Source organism: Saccopteryx leptura, chromosome 1 (assembly GCF_036850995.1).
Source record: "Saccopteryx leptura isolate mSacLep1 chromosome 1, mSacLep1_pri_phased_curated, whole genome shotgun sequence".
Taxonomy (NCBI): domain Eukaryota; kingdom Metazoa; phylum Chordata; class Mammalia; order Chiroptera; family Emballonuridae; genus Saccopteryx; species Saccopteryx leptura.
In genome coordinates this window covers 305,639,216-305,665,587 of record NC_089503.1, presented here as the reverse complement: position 1 = coordinate 305,665,587, position 26,372 = coordinate 305,639,216, and the positions used below count along the sequence as shown (strand labels likewise).

Below are 26,372 nucleotides of genomic sequence, written 5' to 3'. Positions count from 1 at the left end.
AAGAATAGAGGACTGGATAAGGAATATGTGGCACATATACACCGTGGTGTACTGTTCAGCCGTGGGAAGTGATGACATCGGGTCACTTGTGGCAAAATGGTGGGACCTTGATAGCATTGTACGGAATGAAATAAGTAAATCGGAGAAAAACAAGAACTGCAGGATTCCGTACATTGGTGGGACATAAAAACGAGGCTAAGAGACATGGACAGGAGTGTGGTGGTTACGGGGGTGGGGGGAGGGAAGGAGGGGGAGGGGGGAGGGAGAGAAAATTAGATAGAAGGTGATGGAGGACAGTCGGACTTTGGGTGATGGGTATGCAACAGAATTGAATGACAAGATAACCTGGACATGTTTTCTTTGAATATATGTACACTGATTTATTGATGTCACCCCATTAAAATAAAAATTTATTTATAAAAAAAAATTTTCTGTCCCAGATTTAAAAATAAAAATAATAATAATAAAATCAGACAGAAAAGAGGGTAGAGAATTTAATGACTTTAACTTTGATGAAGCCTGAGGTTATGTAGATTTCAAGGCTTGATTTTACCTCTCAGATGTTTCCAGTGAGAAACAGGGTGGTCACAGGAAACTCAGAAAGTTGTATCACTTGTTTAAGTTTTAGGATATTTCTCTCCCCCCAGACTCAATGAAATGGCAGTGCAGAGTACTAACCCTAAGTAACTCATAGTTGATGACGATATTAATGTTATTAGAGCACCTGATCCAGGGGGTGAAATTGGGGCACAAGAGGAGGAGAGGGAAAGTGGTATGGATGATGCAAGAAATGAATAGAAACCACAAACTTCGCTTTTGTGTTTTTGTTTACAGTCTAGTAGGGGGACAGAAGAGAGCCCTTGATTGGAGCGCTAACAGTGTGTCAGACCCTGTTACTTCACAACTATTGGTTCATTTAATCCTCATAGCCTCTCTATGAAGAATTATTAGCCCGCTTTATATATGAGGAAACAAAGATTAAGAGAAATTAACCATGCAAAGCCAGTAAAGGGCAGAGGTAGAAATTGAATCCAAGTCTTTCTGATTCTAAAGTCACTGTTCTTCACAAGAGGTAGGATTAGACAATGAAATCACTGAAAGCTCACTTATTACTCTGAACAAAAGACACTGCGGATAAAAGCATAATCATAGAGTACTTTGTCGCCAAAAAAGGTTAGACTGGGAAGTGCTGGCTATCCACAGAGACTGGCATTAACTCATTCTGGAGCGCACATCTGGCCATAATAGCTGTCCCCATGAGTGTTTGCTATAATCAGTGATAAATTGTCATGTTTCATCCTTCGGGATGCTCTTTTCTAACATCAAAGTTATTGAAGGGATATGCACAAATTCACTCTGAAACACTGCAAATGTTCAGTTGTGGTATGTATTTAAACATGCTCATTGTTCTCAGCTGCAGGCCTCTTTCCCCTTAACTGCTGGGGATGAAACTCCAAGCTGACTTATTCATTAGACCAGCCGGACCTAACCCAGACTCCGCGCGTTTTCCAGTGCTGCTACCACTTCAAAAAAAAAAGGGGGGGGGGGACAACTAGATCATACTAAAAACGACTGGATTTAGCTGGTTTAGCTCTAGCCTAGAAGAGAGTAACTAATAAGCCATCCCAAAAGTTAAACACCAGAGGGCACTCTAACTTAACTGAGAGGGGGGAAAAGCGGTTGTGCGACGACGTTGGAGCCTCGGCACTTGCCGTAGCCCATCCGGCCCTGGAGCTGATCGCGCCTGTGCGTCGAGTTCCGGAAGGTGGTGCCTCCAGCGACACGACAGCGCGGCAGCTCTCTTCAAAGGGGAGCGGGGAGTTGCAATTTGGTCGCCGCCATGAGTCGCACGTACAACGATGAGCTGCAGTTCTTGGAAAAGATCAATAAAAACTCCTGGAGAATCAAGAAGGGCTTTGTGCCCAACATGCAGGTGAGGCGGGGGAGCAGGACCCAGTGGCGGGGCCTTCCCGGCTGGGGGCCCGCGGCGCCTCCCCGGCCACCGACCGGGCCTTCTCCACGCCCTCAGGCCCCGCGGCGAAAGTGCAGTTTGCAAACCTGTTTCACACACGAGTCTCACAAACGCACCGTGAGAGGCGTTTTGTGCTTGAGCTTTGGAGACGGTCGTTGTCTTTTGCGAAGTTGCCCAGCCAGTGCAGGGTGGAGTCGCTGGAACTGGTACTCCGTTCCTCCGAGTCACGCTGGTCCTCTGAACTACGCTCTTAGCATTCACTGCCCCTAGTTGGTTTTTAATTAAACTGTTTTGCTCCTAGAATAACCTAGAAAATTCCCAGGGCGGATGCTGTTTTTACTGCTCACTTCCCAGAAGGACCTTGGGACAGTCGGTGACACAGTTCCCTCTGCCCACCTGGTGAGACACTCTAGCTGCTAGAGTCTAGCACAGGGGTCGGGAAACTTTTTGGCTGAGAGCCGGGAACGCCACATTGTTTAAAATGTAATTCCGTGAGAGCCATACAACGACCCGTGTAAGTTACACATTATCCAATAAAAATTTGGTGTTGTCCCAGAGGACAGCTGTGATTGGCTCCAGCCACCGGCAACCATGAACATGAGCGGTAGGAATGGATTGTAATACATGAGAATGTTTTATATTTTTAACCTTATTTTTTTTATTAAAGATTTGTCTGCCAGCCAGGTGCAGCCATCAAAAGAGCCACATCTGGCTCACGAGCCATAGGTTCCTGACCCCTGGTCTAGCAGGATAGGGCAGGGGTCCCATTCCCTTCTGACAGGGCGGAGACTGGGGGTCCAGGACCAGAGGGTTGGAAAGCCTGGCTGCTGATCTCTCAGGTCTCGTTGCCTTTTGTGCCCGTTATTGCCCATTAAAGTGAAGAAGTAAGAAGGCATTTGTGAGGTTTTGGGGCACATGTTGTTTGGTGGCTTTTGACATCCTTTCAGAGGCCATGCAGGTGCTCTGAAGGTTTGATCGGCCCTCGTAAAAAGACACTCCACCCTTTTGTTCAACATCAAAACATACTGAGTGAGCTCTACGGCGGTTGGCTCAGTGGTACAGCGTCAGCCTGGCATGCAGGAGTCCCAGGTTTGATTCCCGGCCAGGGCACACAGGAGAGGCACCCATCTGCTTCTCCACCCCTCCCCCTCTCCTTCCTCTCTGTCTCTCTCTTCCCCTCCCACAGCGAGGGCTCCATTGGAGCAAAGTTGGCCCGGGCGCTGAGGATGGCTCTGTGGCCTCTGCCTCAGGCGCTAGACTGGCTCTGGTTGTAACTGAGTGAGCCCCAGATGGGCGGAGCATCGCCCCCTGGTGGGCGTGCCGGGTGGATCCTGGTCGGGCGCATGCGGGAGTCTGTCTGTCTCCCTGTTTCCAACTTCAGAAAAATACAAACAACAAAAAAACATACTGAGTGAGAGTCCCCAGTGAGTACAGCACTTGGCTAGACACTGAGGGGAGGAAAGGCCTGCAGTCATAAAGGCTCCTTTTTGCTGTTTTCCACGTGGTAGGTCTCTGGGTAAGTTGGTTCCTTGAACAAAGAAGAATATAAAAATCACCATGATATAATCGTCCCAAAGAGACAGTAACACTCTGCCATCCCTGCGAACAGCAGTTCTGGCTTAACTATTTGTGCAACACTTTGTTACCACCTGTTACCTTGAGAAGAGGGAGTCAAAATCTTGATATATTACTCTTAAAAAGTCACCGACCTCTATGCCAAGCTTACATTGTGTTCCCATCCTTATGAAAGTGATGAATTCCCCATTGATGATTCTGTCTTTTGTAATCTCCATTCCTTCTCTAAGACCCACACGCAGCACTAGAAATCCCTCTCTGTTCCCTAAAACCACGCCCCTCCCGTCTTTATGTCATCTTTGTGTTCCACTCCTAAATGTTCTGCTGTCCCAGTGATGTCTCTAGTGTCCTTAAAGAGCCACTCAAACAGTGAGGAAACTGTGAACAGAAAGTAAGCTACCGGTGAAGCTCTCCCCCCCCCCCCCCCACCCCAGGCTCCCCAGACCCTGAGCCACTTCATCAGATCCTGCATAGATGGCATCGTGTGCTTCTATGTAGCACGTGCTCACCATGCTCTTAAATTTGTTTGTCTGGGCTGCACCCTCACCGGGACGCTCTTCAAGCAGGGTCCTTTGTCTCCCCTCGTGCCCAGTACCGCACCTGACATAGAGTAAGTTCTCAGTAAGTGTTTGGGGAAGTGAAAATGAGACCCTTTGAAATTGTACTGGAGGCACTTTCCATCCACTGGTATTTTTATTCATGGAATGGCAAAATGCAGAAACTACCTTCTTATGAAAGGAATTTACTTCCCTGGATGAGTGAGTATTAAATCTCCATTACTGAGCCATTTCTTCATAAAATGTGATTTCTGTTAAAAATGTTCTGGCCTTCAGTGTTAGTTACATAATTGTACCCCTATTATCAGTAAGAATAATATTAAGATTATGTAGATTCTAGGACTGAGCACATAGCTACATAGCTATGTGTTAAAAATTTTTTGTTCACCATTTACCTAAGTATAGATTGTAAATCAGCATAGGACACTATAAAGTGTGATGCGCTATTGCTTCAGGCACAGAAAAAGTACACATAAGTTAGATGACTGCATTTTTGTTTGTAATTTGAAAGTTTGATTCATCTGTTTTTTAAAAACCCATTGATACCTTAGAAGCACAACAGTACTGAGACCTTTTCACCTGCACAAAATATTTTACCTGTTAAATTCTTAAATGTGGCTTTGAGAGTAGGAGAATAAGACAATTTGTAAACATTTCAAAATACTTTTTAAGATACACTGTTAACTCTTGAGCAACATGGGTTTGAACTGCATAAGTCAACTTATACACAATTCTTTCAATAAATTCTGTTAATGTGTTTTCTCTTCCTTAGGATTTTCTTAATATTTTCCTTTCTCTAGCTTACTTTACTGTAAGGATACAGTACTGATACATGTAACATACAAAATATGTGTTAATTGACTGTTCATGTTATCAGTAAAGCTCCCGGTCAACAATTAGGCTATTGTAGTTAAGTTTTGGGGGATTCAAAAGTTACACATGATTTTTATGAACGGCATGGGAGGGTGGGGGTCGGTCAGTGCCGTAAACACCCATGTTGTTCAAAGGCATCTGTATTTAAGGTTGGGAACACCTTGCAATATTTTTAAAAATTTTATTGAATTTATTGGGGTGACATTGGTTAAAAAGTTATACAGGTCTCAGTTGACAATTCTCATTGTGTGTTCACCACCCCAAGTCAAGTCTCCCTCCATCACCATCTATTCTACCCTCCTCTTTCTCCCCCACCCCCCTTTCCCTCTGGTAATCCCTACACTGTAGTCTGTAGTCTGTATCTATAAATTATTCTTAATCCCTTCACCTTTTTCACCCAGCCCCCCACCCCCCTTGTGCTTTTTGATAGAAAGTCTTCTTGTATGAATCTGAAAGTATAATATTTTAAAAGAGTAAAGCAAAATGAATATTACATACAGTGTTTGTATGTATCCAGTATCTGTACATTGTGCACATGTGCTCAGATGTAGTTTTTCCTTTTCTTTGGTATCAGGTTGAAGGAGTTTTCTATGTGAATGATGCGCTGGAAAAATTAATGTTTGAAGAATTACGGAACGCCTGTCGAGGTGGCGGTAAGTACAGTAGAATTTTACATGTGGTAGTGTAAGAACTGTCATCCCTGTAGCCTAAAAAATATGCTAATTCAGATAATACATAATTTAAAAATACAAAAATATTGTCAAGTGACCAAGACTTGAAATGAGACCAGAAATCTGTTTCTAATTTGTGGTTACATTGTTAGCTACCTGACGTTGTGGAAACCATTTGGAGCTGGATGGACCTGGTTGGTTCTGAAGCTGACCTTTGACAATAATGAGAGCTACCATTTATTGTGCATTTACTATGTACCAGGCATTTCACTTTGTGCTTTACTTAGGTTGTCTGTGTAATTCTTAGACTAACTGAGGTGAAGATATTGTCTCCATTTCAAAGATGTGCAAGTCAAGGTTCAGTGAAGTTAAATAATTTTAATTTGTTTGAAATTACACAGCTTTTTGGTGACAGAGCCAGATTTCAGACCCAGGAGTACATGTTTCCAAAGTCAGTATTCTTAACGAATACACTGATTAGTCTCACCTAACTTCAGGTATCTCATCTATAAAATAGAGTTTGTTATACCTATCTTTCTGGACATCAGTGAGGTTTAGAGTTAAGCATATTAAGTTTAAATACAAAGCTCTAATAGTGATGGTGGAATTGAAATCTAATTTTAACCCTTTTATTTTTTAGATCAACTAACTAAATCCCACCTACCTCCCCACCAGGGTATGCTGATTTTTCTAAAATGACAGAGCAACAAAGAGACAGAGCTGGGACTAGAACCCCTGGCCCCCTGACTCTTAATCCAGTGTTTTCCCAGCTCTGCATTGCCCTTCTTTGTCACCTAGAATAAACCCAGTATTGATGTTTTCTGATAAATAATATGAACTATGAAAATACATTTTTTATATTGACCACATAGTGTTTAATAGTTATGTTTTACATCTCCCAGTACATTTGCAAACAACTGTCCATGGCTTGCACAGAACATGGACAGGTGTGTGTCATTAGTCTGGTTGCCCTCACCGCCTTTCTCTGTATGTGCTGCCTTCTGAGGAAGCTGCCTCCACACTTCATCTCATAAGCGCTTTGTTTTAGTAGTTCTGATCACTTCCCTTCATGTACTGCAATCCAGAAATACATGAATATATCATACTTACTAAAATTCAGTGTCTCCTCTTTCCTAATTTTGAATTTTTGTCTTCAGGTGTTGGTGGCTTCCTGCCTGCCATGAAACAGATTGGCAATGTGGCAGCCCTGCCTGGGATTATTCATGTGAGTCCGTGTGCAAAGCTTTCATCGTGGTATTTTCTCTTAGTCTAAAAGTTTGTTGAATGTATGAGAGGCTGTGCCTAACTGATAGTGGTGTCATTTAGACAGTGACCTTTGAACGTCTAGTCATAACCATGGACCATAAAGAAATAATTGGGCCTGAATGGCATCACAGGTTCTGATTGCCTTCGGCTACAATCGGTAAGCTTTTGAGAACCTTCAAAGTAGTTTCTAATGTGTTCTGGTTCCTTTGTCATTGTTCATCATTTTTCCTGGGTTAGTTTGCCCCCATTGTAGTTTTCACTGGCCCCATTTAAAAGGATGATTGGAGAAGGAACAGAAGGAATTTTAAGGTTGGGACTGAGGAGAGGGAGAGAGGACAGTATAGCTGTTCTGGACATGATTCAAAAAGAGGGTAATGGCAATCAAACTAGATGGTACGAGTGGGCCCCCATGCAGTCTAACATTTAGATTCCACCATTGCTGGTAGATGTTAAAATGAACCCAATCTACAGACATTTTTTGAGGTCGTTATGCCAGTTACTCTGCTAGGCACTGTGGAGTAGGGTCAAGGAGGAGATAAAAAGACATGGCTTATATATGTGAAGAACTCGCGAGTAGCTCGGGATCTCTATACATCCTCCCCATGTTTGACTTGCATTCCTCCCGGGTCAGGATCCCTTTCTAGGCCCCAGGTTAGAAGGTATACAGTGTTTGTACCATCAAATGGATTACATTTGTCTGTGATTGCTTGAACACTAAGGACCTATATAATCAGATATTTCTCTCCTTTAAATCTGACATGACCATGACTTGTCAGTGCCTATCTTTAGATGTCTTTAAAACGTAATGACACATTAAAGTCAGTCTGTGGTCCTCCTGTATCATGTTATCGGAGGCTTTTCTGTTTTAGGTTTCTTTAGTTTAACGGACAGACTTTATAAGGATTTTTCTCCACCATATTAACTTTACGATGAGGAGATTTTACACCTGATTTTCACCAGTGGAGAATATTTTATGAAACTAGGATCTTGATGTGGGAGGCTTTTGCCTGCCGCCTCTTTGGGGGCCGGTATCAGGTCTGTCAGGCCACCAGACGCCAGGCTGAGAAAGCGGGATTTCTCTTCTTGTTGTCTTTCAGCGATCAATTGGGCTTCCTGATGTCCATTCGGGTTATGGGTTCGCTATTGGGAACATGGCAGCCTTTGATATGAATGACCCTGGAGCAGTGGTGTCCCCAGGTAAGGAGACCGCACGCTGCTGTCAGCTGTTAGTGTCTCTCAGTGTGTTGTCGCTTCTCTGAACTGGAGCATGGTTGCTTCCTGTGGGTGTGTCTCTGTCTCATCAAACCCTATCACTCCTTTTCTGCATTTCCTGAGAGAATTCACACTGGACACTCAGAGGCTCTGAGCATATATTTATTGAGAATTCTTTAGGCTCTTACTGTAGGCCAGGCACTATTCACACACTGGCTACAAAACACGCTGAAACACTTTCCCGGCACAGTGTGGACCTCTCGGGCAGATGGGAGCATTACTGTGAGGATGAGTTGAGTGAGGCTCTATCAAACACTCGGATCAGTGCTGGGCACACAGGAGGTGCTCGTTTGCTGTCCTTGTCCTCATTATTCACTCTAGTGGCAGATACCGTTTCTGCTGAGGGAGGCTTTCACTGAAGGTATTTCTCACCAGAAGAAATATATTTACTTTCAGAGTCTGAAAAATATAAATTACATGTTGAGTACTGCCTCTGGCAATGGTAAACATGGTTGTTTCAGACTAATCCCTTACTGGGAATAACAAAAAAGACTAAATAAAACTTTTTTTTTAAAGTCTGTTTGAGAACATGGGAAAGCTATTATGGCAGTAAGAATTTGTGAGGCTATGATCCAAATAAAAATAAAAATACATGAGCCCAACATTTAACGCTGTTTTTCTCTTCAGGTAATGGTAGATTTCAGTCAGTAAGGATACAGATGATATGAGCAATCCAGTTGACAAACTTGGTATCTTGACCCCCATATAATTGCATGGTGTGTACATGCACATTCCAGCGCATCCAAGAACTGTATATAGAATGTGCATTTTTTCAAGTGTACACAGACATTTACCAGAATTGACCAGGTGCTGAGCCAGAAAGCAGGTCTCAAATTTCAAGGCGCTGAAATCATAGAGAGGCAGTTCTCAAAAATTTTGGACTCAGGACCCCTTTACTTTCATAAAATATTTTGAGAACCCTGGCCGGTTGGCTCAGCGGTAGAGCGTTGGCCTAGTGTGCGGAGGACCCGGGTTCGATTCTTGGCCAGGGCACACAGGAGAAGCACCCATTTGCTTCTCCACCCCTCCACCACACCTTCCTCTCTGTCTCTCTCTTCCCCTCCCGCAGCCAAGGCTCCATTGGAGCAAAGATGGCCCGGGCGCTGGGGATGGCTCTGTGGCCTCTGCCTCAGGCGCTGGAGTGGCTCTGGTCGCAACATGGCGACGCCCAGGATGGGCAGAGCATCACCCCCTGGTGGGCAGAGCGTCGCCCCATGGTGGGCGTGCCGGGTGGATCCCGGTCGGGCGCATGCGGGAGTCTGTCTGACTGTCTTTCCCTGTTTCCAGCTTCAGAAAAAAAAAAAAAAAATGAAAAAAAAAATATTTTGAGAGTTGATCTCAAGGCTTTTATCGGTGTTTACCTTACTAGACATAAAAGTGGAGACATTTCTAGAATAATAACATACAAATAAATATTTCATTATCCATCAGAGCAGACATGTTATCACATGCTATGTGGTCTTTGGAAAACTTTACACTCAAGAGAATAAGTTTAAAAGGCTAATAATAATGTCTTAGCATTATTTTACATTTAGCCTTAGACCTGAGGGGGTCTCTGGACCACACTTTAGAACCAGTGATATAGAGGATATTCTCCTACCATAGTGGAATTAAGTTGGAAATCATTAACAGCAACAAAATTATTTTTAAAACCTCATGTATTTATAAATTAAGCAATATGTGTTTAATTCATGGGTCAAAAAGATCACAATAAAAATACAAAATAATTTAATATTAGTAAAAATATGTCTAAAAATTGTGGGTTGCTATTAAAGTCATACGTGGATAGAAATATGTAGCCTTAACACACAAATTGAAAAAGAAAAAAGGTTGAGATACCCATGATCTAAGCATCTATCTTGTAAAGTTAGAGATCTCTAAGAACAACAAATGAAAAACCCAAAGAAAGTAGAAAGGCAAAATTAATGAAACAGTATTCGGTAGAAAGGATCAGCAAATTCAAAAGTTGGTTCTTTGAAAAATGTATTAGAATTCATAAACCTCCAACAAGAGTTACCAAGGAAAAAAAGAAACACATAATCCTCATTTTAATCTCTGATTGTTCATTATTGCCTCCCTGACCCACGAAGTACCGTTAGTATGTCAGTTACTTTATTTTATTCTTTTTCTTTCGACAGAGACAGAGGCAGAGAAGGACACATTGGGACAGACAGGAAGGGAGAGAGATGAGGAGATGAGAAGCATCAATTCTTTGTTGCGGCACCTTAGTTGTTCATTGATTGTTTTCTCATATGTGCCTTGACTGGGGGGCTACAGCAGACTGACCCCTTGCTCAAGCCAGTGACCTTGGGCTCAAGCTGGTGAGCCTTACTCAAACCAGATGAGCCTGCGCTCAAGCTGGCAACTTCAGAGTTTCGAACCTGGGTCCTCCATGTCCCAGTCCGATGCTCTATCCACTGCACCTCCGCCTGGTCAGGCAGTATGTCAATTACTTTAAATTGTTTTGATATCATCTGACTTTACCCATAGAGAACCACTTTATTCGCTACTATAAAGGTTATCTTTAAAAGAATGGCTGTCTTTTCAAACCTGTTTTAATTGTGGTAAACCACAGGTAACAATGCCCAACTACCTGGTTTCCCTAATATTTGCTTAACTTTTCTGTTTTGTAGGTGGCGTCGGATTTGACATCAACTGTGGTGTCCGCTTGCTAAGAACCAACTTAGATGAAAGTGACATCCAGCCTGTGAAGGAGCAGCTTGCCCAAGCAATGTTTGATCACATTCCTGTTGGGGTGGGATCCAAAGGTGTCATCCCAATGAATGCCAAGTAAGCACACGTTTCCAATAAATGGAATGAGAGAAATAATACCCATAAGACCCTCATAATTCATTTCCAATGTAGGGTACACTGGCGATGGTAAATATAGTGTTTTCTCTGCCCTTTGAGATGTGGTCAACCTTAAGTTTTGATCTGCCTTACCTGTGAAGTGACTAGTACCTTATTACCTACTCAGAGACTTGGAAGAGGCCTTGGAAATGGGTGTGGACTGGTCGCTAAGAGAAGGCTATGCCTGGGCTGAAGACAAGGAGCACTGTGAGGAGTATGGAAGAATGCTGCAAGCTGACCCCAATAAGGTCTCTGCAAGGGCAAAAAAAAGAGGCCTTCCTCAGGTACCACTTACTTTGGAGAGGAATGTGTTCATATTTTTCCTGTTTTGTTATTGTTGGTGGAAAAGTAATGTCTTTGATGCAATGAATGTATTTCCCCAGGTTTTTCACAGTGTATCAGAATGAGCACAGATTTGTTTGTTTATGCTTCATTCTTACTCTTAAAAAGCTATTAGGAGGCCCTGGCCGGTTGGCTCAGTGGTCGAGCGTCGGCCTGGCGTGCAGGAGAACCGGGTTCGATTCCCGGCCAGGGCACACAGGAGAAGCGCCCATCTGCTTCTCCACTCCTCCCCCTCTCCTTCCCCTGTCTCTCTCTGTCTCTCTCTTCCCCTCCCGCAGCCAAGGCTCCATTGGAGCAAAGTTGGCCCAGGCGCTGAGGATGGTTCCATGGCCTCTGCCTCCGGCACTAGAGTGGCTCTGGTTGCAACAGAGCAACACCCTGGATGGGCAGAGCATCGCCCCCTGGTGGGCATGCCGGGTGGATCCCTGTCGGGCGCATGCCGGAGTCTGTCTGACTGCCTCCCCGTTTCCAACTTCAGAAAAATACAAAAAAAAAAAAAAAAAGACAATAATTAATAATAATAATACAAGAATAAACTGTGTTTTGCATAAAAAAATTAAATTTTAAAAAAAGCTATTAGGAGCTTATCAGGATTCACAAAATGAAACAAGATATCATGACTTAGAAGTGGATGGAAGAAAATGGGATATTAAGTGGGCTCAAAAAGTATGCTAAAAATGCATATGTATATACTTTGACAGTCTTAAGATTTGGCGGAAAGTTTCTCATGTGTAAAATGAAAAGAGGTACCTTGTCAGTTCATGGTATCCATGAGATAAGAATATACCAGATGTTTGAAATATATAGCTAATTTTGATGGTTTTGATGACTTTGCCAATAAATCACAGTGACCTTGGGCAAGTCTCTTTTGCCTATTTGGGTCTCATTTTCTTATCTGAAAATTGGGATAGTTAAAGCTAGGCAACTTCTAAAAATTATTTAAGCACTGCCATTCTCTGGTTCTCTAAATCATCTACTAGCTCCAGTTAAGGGACATAGTCTTTCAGTGATGAATAATGCTGTCAGGGAACTCAGATGTTCATCCCAAAACTTCACCCTTCTCTCAATGATGACTAAAATATTTTGAGCCATTTAATCATATGGGTTATGGTTTATGAAGCTTTTAATATGTGTGTACCTCAAACAGTAATGATACAATAAACTTGAGGAGCTGCTTCCATTATTGTTGTGTGGAATATTGCTTTAAAGGAAAGAAGCATTACTAAGGGCTTAGAAAATTTTTTGTTACATTAAACACTATTTGTGGGATTATTTTTTAGTTTTTGTTATTTGTTGTTTTTTAACTATATGATTATAAATGGATTTTTTAAATTCAGAATAGAAACTATTTTATCAGACATTCTTACATTTGCAGTTGGGGACGCTGGGAGCAGGTAACCACTATGCAGAAATCCAAGTAGTTGATGAAATTTTCAATGAATATGCTGCTAAGAAAATGGGCATTGACCATAAAGGACAGGTGTGTGTAATGATCCACAGTGGGAGCAGAGGCTTGGGCCACCAAGTAGCCACAGGTATGTTCTGGACCTAATTTTTGGGTTGGTGCTAATAAAATGTACATTTTATGGGGAATCATATAGAATTTAAGAAAGAAGTCTCTAGAACTGTACTGTGCTGGTTCTAACTAGGCCTCAAATAGTTTAACTTAGGCTCTGGCCGGTTGGCTCAGTGGTAGAGCGCTGGCCTGGCGTGCAGAAGTTCTGGGTTCGATTCCCAGCCAGGGCACACAGGAGAGGCGCCCATCTGCCTCTCCACCCCTCCCCCTCCTTCCTCTCTGTCTCTCTCTTCCCCTCCCGCAGCCGAGGCTCCATTGGAGCAAAGATGGCCCGGGCGCTAGAGTGGCTCTGGTCGCAGCAGAGCGACGCCCCGGAGGGGCAGAGCATCACCCCCTGGTGGGCGTGCTGGGTGGATCCCGGTCGGGCGCATGCGGGAGTCTGACTGTCTCTCCCCGTTTCAAGCTTCAGAAAAATACAAAAAAAAAAAAATAGTTTAACTTCACTGGGTCTTCCTTGTCTGAAAAAATAGCAATAATTCTTTCATATGGTGTTGTCAGAGGAGCTTAAATGGAATAATGTATGCAAAATATTTATATCAGTGTCTGATGCTTAGTACTCAATAATTGGTTCTAGTTAGTTTGTATACTCTTAGTATTATTATCTCACCAGAAAGAGCAAGAGGGACCTTAAATTGTGGAGTTCATATTATAGACATTAACTTAATTTGGTAAATGTTTTCCTGTGCTATAGTGGATTCTTTTTTTTTTTTTATAAAGTTTTTTTTTTTTTAAGTTTTTATTTATTCATTTTTTTTAGAGAGGAGAGGGAGAGATAGGAGAGACAGAGAGAGAAGGGGGGGAGGAGGAGGTGGAAGCATCAACTCCCATATGTGCCTTGACCAGGCAAGCCCAGGGTTTCGAACCGGCGACCTCAGCATTTCTAGGTCGACGCTTTATCCACTGCGCCACCACAGGTCAGGCTATAGTGGATTCTTATAGAAGACAAAGTAGAATGGTTAGGAAGAAGATTTCAAGATTTCAGAGGTAGCTTCATGGACACATAATGTTTGCAGTTTGGACAATTGTACACAAAGGACATTCATGACTGAAAGACACCATGAACAAAAGTAGGAGGCAGGGAACCAGCAAGAAGATAACTGAATAATTTATATGATGTGTGAAAGGATTTATGAATATATGAAATGTTACAGAGACTTGGAAATTATTTTAAACTTTAAATTGTATATTATAGTTCATCCTTGTGTGTACATTTCATCCTATGGGAATTTAATAGTTTGTACCAGCCTAACCCATTAGAATATTTCATCTAGCAAATACAGTGTGTCCGTAAAGTCATGGTGCACTTTTGACCGGTCACAGGAAAGCAACAAAAGACGATAGAAATGTGAAATCTGCACCAAATAAAAGGAAAACCCTCCCAGTTTCTGTAGAATGATGTGGCAGCATGTGCGCATGCGCAGATGACGTAACACCATGTATACAGCGGAGCAGCCCGTGGCCATGCCAGTCGAGATGTGGACAGTACAGAGGAAAGTTCAGTGTGTTCTGTGGCTCACTAAATTCAAATCCGTGACCAAAGTGCAATGTGAATATTGGCACGTTTATAACAAAGCGCCACTACATAGGAATAACATTACTCAGTGGGATAAGCAGTTGAAGGAAACCAGCAGTTTGGTGGAGAAACCCGTTCTGGTAGGCCATCAGTCAGTGACGAGTCTGTAGAGACTATACGGGATAGCTACCTAAGGAGCCCTAAAAAATCTGTGCGTGAGTCCAAATCGAACTGCACTGAATAGGTATGAAACTGGGAGAGTTTTCCTTTTATTTGATGCAGATTTCACATTTCTATCGTCTTTTGTTGCTTTCCTGTGACCGGTCAAAAGTGCACCATGACTTGACGGACACACTGTATATGGAGCAGTGACTGGTATTGCTGAACTTTCTGCCAAGTACTTCTCTGTACACTTTATCATGGATTTGACTTTCCTGCAGAGGATCTAGCAACTTGTATCCAGTTCTTTTACACTAAGTCATTGAAAATTATTTTTAAAAACCATGATGATTATAAACGTATTTTACTCCTATTCTTATTCACGTGCCAGGAAAGCAGTAACTAGCATCATGTTGTTACGCATGTACACATCTCGTTTCCCTTACAGGCTCCTGGAGGCAGGTGTGTTTGTAGCCCTGTAGCTGTGTGGCACAGCTCTGACAGAGGAGATTCTCAGTAATATACCTTGATCAAACAAATAGGTGAACTCAGAAACACTTCAAAGGGAAAGTTGTATTTTACTTGTGTTTTCTTTTTTTATAGAGTGGGTTTGAATATAGTCTAGCTATCTGCAGTAGATCTGAATGATAAAGGGAAATCTGGCTTTTGTTCCAGATGCCCTGGTTGCTATGGAAAAAGCCATGAAGAGAGACAAGATTATAGTCAATGACCGACAGTTGGCTTGTGCTCGAATCGCTTCTCCAGAGGGTCAGGACTACCTGAAGGGAATGGCGGCGGCTGGGAACTATGCCTGGGTCAACCGCTCCTCCATGACTTTCCTAACTCGTCAGGTACTTGGAGTTGCTCTTCTGGTCCAAGTTATTCATGATGAAGTTAAATGCTTTGAAATTATGTAATCAAATTAGAGAGCCTCAGAGCCTGTAAAATCTGGCTTTAGAAATTTATAATAAATATTTAAAATATTGGCAGTGTCTAAGCTTTTGGTATCTCTCCTTAAAATAAATATGCACAGTATTAGGTGTGGGGGAATGAGGGAAGATGAGAAGCCAACGTTACTCCTGAATTTTCCTTGAGCAGCAGGGAGGTTAGAGGTGCCATTCACTAAGTGCCATTCAGAAGGTGGAAGAAGCATCCGTTCTGAAGGGTGGGATCAAGAGCGGCTTGATCAAGAAGCCAAGCAGCTTCTCAGTCAAAGTTGGAATTTATGGAATGGAATTTCTATGTGACCTAAAAGATGGGTTTTGTCCTCATGAAGATTAATAACGCTGCTATTTTGAAGTCTTAAATCCCTCACTCCCTTCAGGAACAGACTGTATAATCAGTAAGTTCTGAAGAGCTGGTTCTGGCTACTCTTGACTTAAGCTTTTTCTCTTAGGCTTTTGCCAAGGTCTTCAACACAACGCCTGATGACTTGGACCTACACGTGATCTATGATGTTTCTCACAATATCGCCAAAGTGGAACAGCACGTGGTGGACGGGAAGGAACGGACCCTGTTAGTACACAGAAAGGGATCCACCCGAGCTTTCCCTCCTCACCATCCCCTCATTGCTGTTGATTACCAGGTACTTACTACGCCATTTGTGGTTCCAGACATGGGGTGCATGACTTGGGTAGTTCTAACAGTGGGTGAAACAGGAAAGCAAAAATTGTGGAAAGAAAATCTGTCGTCCATGAGAACAGGGTTTTCTCATCTCTGAAGCAGCGACTCCCCCATCATCTGTGCTTGAGAGTTATCTTTGTAAGGCTTTTGGATGATTGGAAGACAGGATTAAGATTAAATCCAATCTATTTCATTTATTTTACCCTTTTGGTGTTTGACTGATAGCGTTACAGAAGAGGAAACAGGTCTAGAGAGGGCAAGGTGGTTCTTCCTGATAACCTTTATCTATACATTTGAATTTTGTTTTGCTCTTGCATTCAATTCAGTCTGCCTTCTGCTGCCTTCCTAGTCCTCACATTTTCATTCCCATCTTCCTCCCTCCCCTCTCAATTATATAAGAACCAAAATAATGTCAATATAGTTGTGAGAGAAATGCATTAGGTGCTCAGATATCTCCCATAATCCTTCAGTGCAAGAGCAAATTTAATTCTCAGGCATAAAAAGCTCATGCTTCTCCAAATGTTAACATGTTTGATTTGTGTGCATCTTTAGCTCACTGGACAGCCAGTGCTCATTGGTGGTACCATGGGAACCTGTAGTTATGTCCTTACTGGCACTGAGCAGGGCATGACTGAGACCTTCGGAACAACCTGTCATGGAGCGGTAAGGAAAACAAAACTTCCTTAGACATGCTATCTTCAGCTTAGTTGTTTTGCATTTTGATAGATCAATGTGCTGGATTGTGCATTAACAGAGTTGAGGTTTGGGTCTTGTTTTCTACCTGAGTTGAGTCTCATCACATGCACTATATGGTGAACCAGCCATCTAGTTCTTCTACTAGCAGGGTCATGGTCGGACCAGTGACTTTCTCATCTCTGCAAGTCCATAAAATCCAGACTGAGAAATTGTCACACGAGCATAACTGCTACAACTTTGACCGAGGCAGATTTTCACTGGACCTTGTCATTTGCATAATTTGCTCCTCACTTGATGGGTCCACTCAAGATTTGGGGGATGTGCCCTATTTACAAATCAGAACCTGTGCATAGACTGCACAACTATAGCAACATATTGCCTCTTCTAAGACAGTGGCTGGTAAACTTTTCTGTAAAGCATCTGACAGTAAATACTTTAGGCTTTGGGGGCCATATGGTTTCTATAGCAACTATTCCATTATGCCATTGCAGTGCAAAAGCAGCCATGAATAATACATAAGCAAGTGGGCATTGCTGTGTTCCAATAAAACTTTATTTCCAAAAGCAGCTGTGGTAGGCCAGATTTGGCTCACAAACCATTTTGCCAAGCCCTTGTCTAAGCCATCACAGTGCTCAGCTGGTGATGTAATATAAAATAGAAACTGTCTAGAATACCCTCTCATAGTATAACCTGTCACAGATAGGTTTCAGTCCTTTTTTCTCTGATCCTTTTTCATTTCCAGCTGTCTCCCAACTCCTAATTTTAACACAGTGGTTAAAGCCAGGGTGACATCACACACAGGCAGTGTGTCTGGGGGCACTTTGATTGTTACAGTTAGGGAGGGGAGTTTTGCTACTGGCATCTAATGGGTGGAGGCTAAGGATGATGCTAACCATCCTACAATGCACTGGACAGTCCCCAAAACAAAGCATTACCTCCAGAATGTCAGTAGTGCTAAGGTTGACAAACTATTTAAGTCATAAAGAGTACAACGCTTTTGTGATAGCAGACATATTGTTTACAATGGAAAGTTATTATATTTATATTGAATTGATCATTAATAGTAATTAGAAACATGCCTTGTATATTGTAGATAGAAATTTGGTTTCCAAAAGGTTATAATGAAAGACATGTAAAGGTTGATAAAATAGTTCAAGATTAGCCTGACCTGTGGTGGCACAGTGGATAAAGCGTCGACCTGGAATGCTGAGGTTGCCGGTTCAAAACCCTGGGCTTGCCTGGTCAAGGTACCTATGGGAGTTGATGCTTCCTGCTCCTCCCACCTTCTCTCTCGTTTTCTCTCTCTCTCCCCTCTAAAATGAATAAATAAGTAAATAAAAATAATTAAAATAGTTCAAGATTCTCTCTTTTTTTTAATTCTATTTATTGATTTTAGCGAGAGAGGAATGGAGAGAGAGAGAGAGAGAGAGACAGGAATGTCGATCTGCTCCTGTATATGCCCTGACCAGGGATCGACCCAGCAACCTCTGCATTTCAGACGATGCTCTACCCAACCGAGCTGTCTAGCCAGGGCAAGAATGTCTTTTAACTCCTTTTTCAGTTTGTAAAGAAGTCATGGAAAACCTATATAATCCTAAGGATTTAAATAATTGCTGGGATTGAACATAAATTGTAGCTCAGACTTTATAAAAAGTAAAATTTATTCCTTTCCCAATCTAGGGCCGTGCACTGTCCCGTGCAAAATCTCGGCGTAATTTAGATTTCCAGGATGTTTTAGACAAACTGGCAGATAAAGGAATTGCAATTCGTGTTGCCTCACCCAAACTGGTTATGGAAGAGGTAAGTGAAATTTTCATAAATATTGAGCATAAAATGTGTATGATTTATGCCAGTGCACAGAGGCAGCAATTTTTGGTATTGCTAACAGAAATTATTATTTTAAAATAACCTCAAGTAGAATTGATTATTGTCTTTTCTGTAATTTGGATGTTAATTATAAGCCACATTCATAAGATTGATTTTTACCTTCCATGTAGTCTCTGTCTACATCTTAAGCTTTAGAAATAGTTTGAGCTGGCTCATTTTAACCTTCCTTCTGCACAGCTGTACAGTTAACATTTTAATTTGAGAGCACATTTGAAAAGGCAAGGGGAAAATGTTTGGGAGAACAGTTTTAACCCCATGGTTAAAGCCAGGGTGACATCACACACAGGCAGTGTCTGGGAGCATTTCTGATTCATAAAGGAACAAAGATTTTGTTTAAACTAAATAATTATATGTATATAACTTTACGTGTGTGTGTGTGTGTACACATATATACATATTTAAGTTAGAAGCAATATAACCTTTTTTTTTATTTTTATTTATTTATTTTTACAGAGATAGAGTGAGAGTCAGAGAGAGGGATAGACAGGAATGCAGAGATGAGAAGCATCAATCATCAGTTTTTCGTTGCGACACCTTAGTTGTTCATTGATTGCTTTCTCATATGTGCCTTGACTGTGGGCCCTCAGCAGACCGAGTAACCCCTTGCTCAAGCCAGCGACCTTGGGTCCAAGCTGGTGAGCTTTGCTCAAACCAGATGAGCCCACACTCAAGCTGGCAACCTCAGGGTGTCAAACCTGGGTCCTCCGCATCCCAGTCCGACGCTCTATCCACTGCACCACCACCTGGTCAGGCCAATATAACCTTTTTAAAAAGTTTAAGAGAGAAGAAAAAGAATCATTCAGAAACTTGGTGCCCTGAGAAAACTATTGCCTCCTTTTGTAGGATACTGACTGCCATTGTTTTCCATAAATGCTCTTTGTAAAACTAGTAGTAATCTAGATTACAAACATTATGTAATCATTTATTTCCTTATTTATATTTGGTTTGAGGTGTTTATTTGAATTTTTATAAAAGTTTATTTGGGCCAAGCTGACGACCTATGCTGGGTAGCGAGATCTCAAATGCTTCCTATGTGTGCTCGCTTTGACAGCACATATGCTACAGTCAGATGCTCCCTGTAGTCATTTTTTAAATCTAGCACATTATAATAATGTTTGTGTCAATTTTAATGATTGCCTAATAATCTACCAATTAAATACCATAAGTTTCTTCTCATATTTGACATTTTTAAGTAGCTTCCAATTATTTTTTCAAGTTTTTGTACTATAAGTGGTAATGAGTGTCTTCTGTATCAAGCTTTTTTCCAGATGTTATTAATAATCAGAGTAAATACCAAAAGCATATTAATGAGTCATAGTATGACAAAGCCTTTGTGGGGTTTTTTTTTTGGGGGGGGGGGTATTTTTTTTTATTTTTCTGAAGTTGGAAACGGGGAGGCAGTCAGACTCCCGCATGCGCCTGACCGGGATCCACCTGGCATGCCCACCAGGGAGCGATGCTCTGCCCATCTGGGGCGTTGCTCTGTTGCAACCAGAGCCATTCTAGTGCCTGAGGCAGAGGCCACTGAGCCATTCTTAGCGCCCGGGCCAACTTTGCTCCAATGGAGCCTTAGCTGCGGGAGGGGAAGAGAGAGACAGAGAGGAAGGAGAAGGGAGGGGTGGAGAAGCAGATGGGCGCTTCTCCTGTGTGCCCTGGCCTGGAATCGACTCCTGCACGCCAGGCCGATGCTCTACCACTGAGCCAACTGGCCAGGGCAGCCTTTGTTTTTTAATAACCATTTTTCCCCTGATTTTAAGAACAATACATGTTTAATTAAGAGGTTTTAGGAAATACAAAAGAGAAAGCAGGACATCTAGAATTCCTCCAGAGATAACCACTATTAACATGTATATTTTTTACTTCCTTGTTTTACAATACTTTTTAGTTCACTCATTCAGCTAATAGTTGTGAAACATCTACTGTAGTTAGGTACTGTTTTAGGTGCTAGGAATACTGCCGTGACCAAAACTAACAAATTCTTGTCTCATGAAACTTAGCAAATAGTAAAACCTATAGTGAGTCAGAGGATGATAAGTACTACAAAGTAAAAATGAGATGAGGGATATGGAGAGTTTGGGAGTGGGTACAGTTTTAAAGAGGGTGTAGTAAGGTGGTAATATTTGAGTGAAGAGCTTAAGAGAGTGAGGGAACAGGATGTGTGGGTATCTAGGGGTTTAAGTTTTCTAGGCAGAGAGAACAGCAGGTGCAAAATCCAAGCGAGGTTATGCTTGGATGTTCAGGAAACCACAAAGAGGCCACTGTGATGAGCAACCCAGGTTAGAGAGGTAACAATGCCAGATTGTGTGGGTCCTTTATTTTTCCTTTACACAAGGATTTTGGCTCTCATTCTGAGATGATGGGTAGAGAGTGGAGAATTTTGAGCGGAAGATAACATAGCCTCTGATTAATGTGTTTGTGTGCTGACTAGAAGAGGGGAAAATTACTGAGCATTGTCTTGAGTAGATATGAGGAGATGGGATCTGGTGGACCAGTAGGTGTGGTTGGTCTTTGCTAGGAGATCAGGTAATCCGTCCTTGATAAAAGGAGAGAAGGCACAAATGCAGATAGAAAGAAGTTATGATGAGAGGGTTTTGGAGATTCTGTTCTGGTTGTTTTTAGTTTTTCAGTGTAACAGGAATTAAAATGAGAGTGCAGGAGAAGGTATGAAGTAATCACCTAAGAGAGAGAAAGAATAATTGGTCTAGTGAAATTTTGGATAATTGCAAGACAGCACCAAGGACCCACTTGAGCTAAATTCAGTGGTTAGATGTTGATAATTACACTCACATGTAGAGGTGCAGGCATGAAATAGAGGTTGGGTTACCTTTAACCAGGGTTACAAGTACCACACGGTGACAAAGAAGCAAGGCTGTTGAGGGTGTTGTAAGGGAATATCAGAGGTGGAGCACGAGGGGGAATGTGCAGAAACACAGGCTGTGATCACCAGCCTGAGATGCTTGAGTCCACCATAGTGAAGGAGTAGTGATCACTGGTAATGACAGTTCTGGGGTGTGACCCAGGGAGCTAATGGCTGAGGTAAGCATTGAAGGAGCAGAAATCAATGAACCAAGAAGCCAAGGTGCTCAAAGGATCCTCTTTCTCAACACTAACATCTCTCAGGATTATAGCAGGAGAGATGACAGTGAGCCAGGAACTAGAAGTCTTGACGTAATGGTGGGAAGTGATGCAGACTCTAGCTGATAATTGCAATAAGAAAATGTAGTAGGTAGTAATAAATGATGACTGCAAGATTTAAAACTGGGAGTGTTGAGGGCAGAAGGAGGGGGAATGGTCTGGAAGGAACCATGAAGAGAAAGAACACCTGTCCCACTTCTCAGCCTGATTGCATAACCCAGTTTGAGAGAGAAAACAGCCACCACTTCAGAAAGTTGGAGGCAGGAGGAACCTCCTTAGGGGAGATCCACATTTCAGCAAGAACAGAAGTGAAGGGAACGTTTAAAGAAGGAAAGAGGGAGAGGATTTTGCACTTGAATCAGTGGGAGAAGTTTCAGAGGCCACAGTGGAAAGGTCTCAGAAGTCAGAAGAGAATGGGAAATGGGCAGAAAGGGGTATGTGCAGATCTATGTGGGGATCTGTCAGGGAGGCCTGAGATTCCTATGTTGACGTGAATGGAGATGAAGGTTGTGTGTGAGACTCACTCTAATGGCAAGACAGTGAGTTTGGGTAGGAAGGAAGGCAGTCTTGCTAGAAATTCACAGAATTTATGTGTTGTATGTGAGTACATATATACACATTGGTGCACATATATAGTGTTATTTATATATATGAAAAATAACTTTCCCTTTTTTGTGAAGGTAATACAGGTTAATTCCAGGAATTGTAACAACTACAGAAATCTGTAAAGAAAGGAAATCAAAATTGCCCAAAACTCCACCATCTAAAGATAATTACCACCAATGGGACGGTTCAGTGCACTTCCTTCCAGTTGGGTATTAGTGTGTGTGCTTTATTCGATTACATTTACTGCTTTTCTTAGTTATTCAAGTGGTGAATGTTCTTTGGGGAAATACAGAAAAAATGTAGAACAAGATGAGAGTGTTTATATTATTACTCCCTTGCTAACACTGAACTTAATCATCTTTTTTAATCTTTGTTTATTTGATAGGGGGAAATTTTTCAGTATTGTTTTAATGTGCATTTCTTTAATTAGAAGTGAAGTTTAAGTGAACTTTTACAATGTTTGCTTCCACCCCTGCAGGCTCCCGAGTCCTATAAGAATGTGACAGATGTGGTGAACACCTGCCACGATGCTGGGATTAGCAAGAAGGCCATTAAACTGAGACCAATTGCTGTCATCAAAGGGTAGCGCCCTGGCGGTGGCCGCCAGGCTCCAGGAACCCTCACTGAAGTGGAGTGGACCTTGCTGAACTGCTCTTCGGACAGCAGGACTCAGACACCTGTCAGGTTCCAGAGTGTGTGGCCATCACTGCACATTACAGAAGTGGCTGATGGGGAGGCTGCTCCTTCAGGAGCCACTGTTGTAAATTACCTTCTAGGAGGAGTCACATAGTGCCCATCTGGAAAGAGATGTATTTGCTTCCTTCCAGGTCGTCCCACAGATTTTTAGGGAAATCTATTAGGGATGAGGATAGTTTAAGAAACTGCTTCACTCGGTCATGTCTCTCATCATCAGAATGAACTTGTTCACACCAAGCTCTCTTTACATCCTGACAGGTGTCATGAAGAATACTCTATTAAATGAGAAGGTTTTAGAATGTCCTCTCTGCCCTCCTTTTATTACTTTGTCCATTCATGCACCATCCACCCCTTTTCCCTGCACTGAGCAGAATTCTAAATACCACTCTTACTGGGAGAGCAACCATAGGGTCACGTCAGGACATTAGATGATTGGGGAACGGGACACACTGAGGAGGGAATACATGTGGCAGTGTAGGAATAAGGACCCAAAAAGTAATGATTTTTCATAGACATGCTGCCTTTTTCATTCTAAGTCTAAGGCAGAGTTTTGACTTAACCTGGAGAACATTAGTCAGTATCTGTCATTAATTAGACCTGTTCTGGCAGATTTTTCTTGAGTAACTTGCACAATAGCAGCAGAGAATCCTCATATAATGCTGAATATCTTTACATGGGTGATCAAATCATTATAAAAGCAGGGAGTGACCACATCTGTGACATTAATGACTGCTCTGTATTGACAGGCTGACTAGTCTTGTGCCACGTAATTAGATTTCATGTATATATTGTGACATTTTGAAGATGTTAAAGTTATAGGTTACTAAGGCCTCAGTTGTGTCTAAATAGCCAGTAAAATAGAAAAATCTAATAAAGTTGTAACGTGTTATTTGTATTTTGTGCTTAATGTATTATAGCATTAGGACAGTTAATATTTGTACTTGAGTCACTTTGGACAGAGTAGCTGTTTTCTTATTTTATCCTAGGGTACTTTTAGATACTTGCCCTAAAAAGGAATCTTACAGCTTTTCCCTCAACTTAAAATAAAACTCCCCACTGGAATATCTTCTGGATGCTATTTGGAATGCTGGAGAAAAGCAGACTTTCTCTGAAAAATGGATTCTATAAAATAACATGGCATGTCTCTACTCTGACCACTCAGTAACGTAAAACATTTTTAATGGTAGAGTTTGAAAGTTATAAATAAAAATAAGTTAGAAATCTTAACACCATAATTATAAGTTACTTATGCTTTCAGATTGGACCGGTGCCTTGTGCACAGATGACTTACAGGTCTGAGTCACAGTGAGTGCTGGAGGGCATGGAAAGAGGAGAAACGGGCTCTGGCAGGCAGGTGCTGGCCTCGCTGACCGTGAGGCAGCCCCGGGTGTCCGCGTGGACTCCCTGACTGGGCTTGCCTAATCACATGTCACTGGAGACTAATTCAAAGCAAGATCTCCTCCCAAAACTAGCTGATGTCAGTGCAAGAAACTGTACAGATTAAGTATGTTGAGTTTCATTAGATGCTTTAAAAGTTACCCTTCAGGGAGGCGGGAGGGGAGCAGGTGAGGAGAAGTAAGGACGAGAGTGACTTGCGCAGTGGTAATTCTGCTCTGCGCTTTTCCTATATGTAGTGTTTTCATGATTTGGCCCTGTTAATGACCATAGCAAGTAATGGTTAATATCTTGAATTTAAAAAGATACAAACATCGTTTCCCTTGTTCCAAAGATGTTATTTTCCTATTTGAGGCAAAAAAACTGCTTTAAAATAAATGTTCAAATGAGGCTGAAGTAACCAGCTGTTTTTATTGTTTGAAGTAAAAATACCCCATTCCTATGTACATGGGCACAGCCCGGAACCCCCTTTGGTAAGGCCTTATCTGGTTCTTCAGGCATGAAGATGAGTCTTAATACTATGCACACGTGGGCCCCAGCATAAGGCCTCTGAAGTCAGTCGGTTTGTAGTTAATTTTCTCAAAAGCACGGACATTCACCCACTGATGATAGACTGTATTGTCCTGTTACTAGCATATGGTTTGGAAAACCAAGTCATGAAACAAACAAAATATGAACACCGATTTTCAAATTTTGTGATTATTTCCTAGAGCAACAAGGAATTAAAGGTTTAAATATTGAATAAAATCTTGCAGCTCTTAAGAGGCTCCTGCTTTGATCTTCATGTAACCTTTGAAAACTTGAATACAAGATAACATTTTTTAGCTTGTTCTATTTTTTCTGCCTAACATTTCAGTTTTTCTCCTTTATCAGGTTTTCTATTTCTGAAAATTGCTTGTCAGCATCGTCGATATTGCAGAATCATTTGCAACTCTGCACAACTCACAGCCCATTTTGTTCTTATTTCTTACGTCCTTATCCTGTTGCCCAGACAGCATGGTTTGTTGAATAGAAGAGGCTGTTTGTTATCAATCAAGCACCATGGAGTATACCAAGTCATTATGCTATATTCTGATCTTTAAAATCTCTTGCTTTAAAACTAACATCTAAAATACCAGTGATCCAAGAAGATAATGTTATAAGGGGGCATGTAGAGAAACATGCATGGTGATTTCAGTCGTACCTTGCCAGGATAGGTAGTAAATGAACATGCTGCCAAGCACTAGGTGATCACAGTGGGCATGACCAGTGGTGGGATGAATCCTGTCTCCTGCCATGAGGCAGAGAGGAACACAGCACCACCTCTGAGACGTTCCTGTCGAGAATGCGTGGCCTGAGTCTGGTCATGAGCAAGCATCACATGGGCACAAGTTGAGGGTCGTCCTGCAGAATGAAGTCCTGCACACTCAAAACTGTCAAGGAAATGAAAAGCCAGGAAAAGACTGACAGATTGTTCCCTAATCTGAGAAGACAACTAAAGGCAATATATATTCTGGGTAGGATCCTGGACCCAAAGGGGAAAAGTTACATTGTTGGGACAGTTGGTTAAATTTGAGTAGAACCTGTAAATGAGAGCAGAGCTGTGCCAAGAGTGATCTCTTGATGGTGGTTATGCAGGGTAGTGTCCTTGTGTGATACTGTGATTATATAATAAGCAATATGTATGTGATTGTTTTTAAAACCCTTGGAATTTCCTAAGTGGTAGGAA

General features: G+C 42.0%; 1 protein-coding gene across 1 annotated transcript; it reads left to right on the top strand.

Annotated features, from left to right (window-relative positions):
- Window positions 1-1,758: 1,758 nt before the first annotated feature.
- RTCB (RNA 2',3'-cyclic phosphate and 5'-OH ligase) lies at window positions 1,759-24,371 on the top strand. The gene is made up of 12 exons (XM_066358227.1): window positions 1,759-1,933; window positions 5,552-5,630; window positions 6,806-6,873; window positions 8,012-8,111; window positions 10,820-10,976; window positions 11,164-11,320; window positions 12,754-12,913; window positions 15,302-15,477; window positions 16,023-16,211; window positions 16,802-16,912; window positions 18,626-18,745; window positions 23,052-24,371. Exons 1-12 carry the CDS (start codon window positions 1,841-1,843, stop codon window positions 23,157-23,159), a joined length of 1,518 nt encoding a protein of 505 aa, XP_066214324.1. The 5' UTR covers window positions 1,759-1,840; the 3' UTR covers window positions 23,160-24,371.
- The last annotated feature ends 2,001 nt before the right edge of the window (window positions 24,372-26,372 follow it).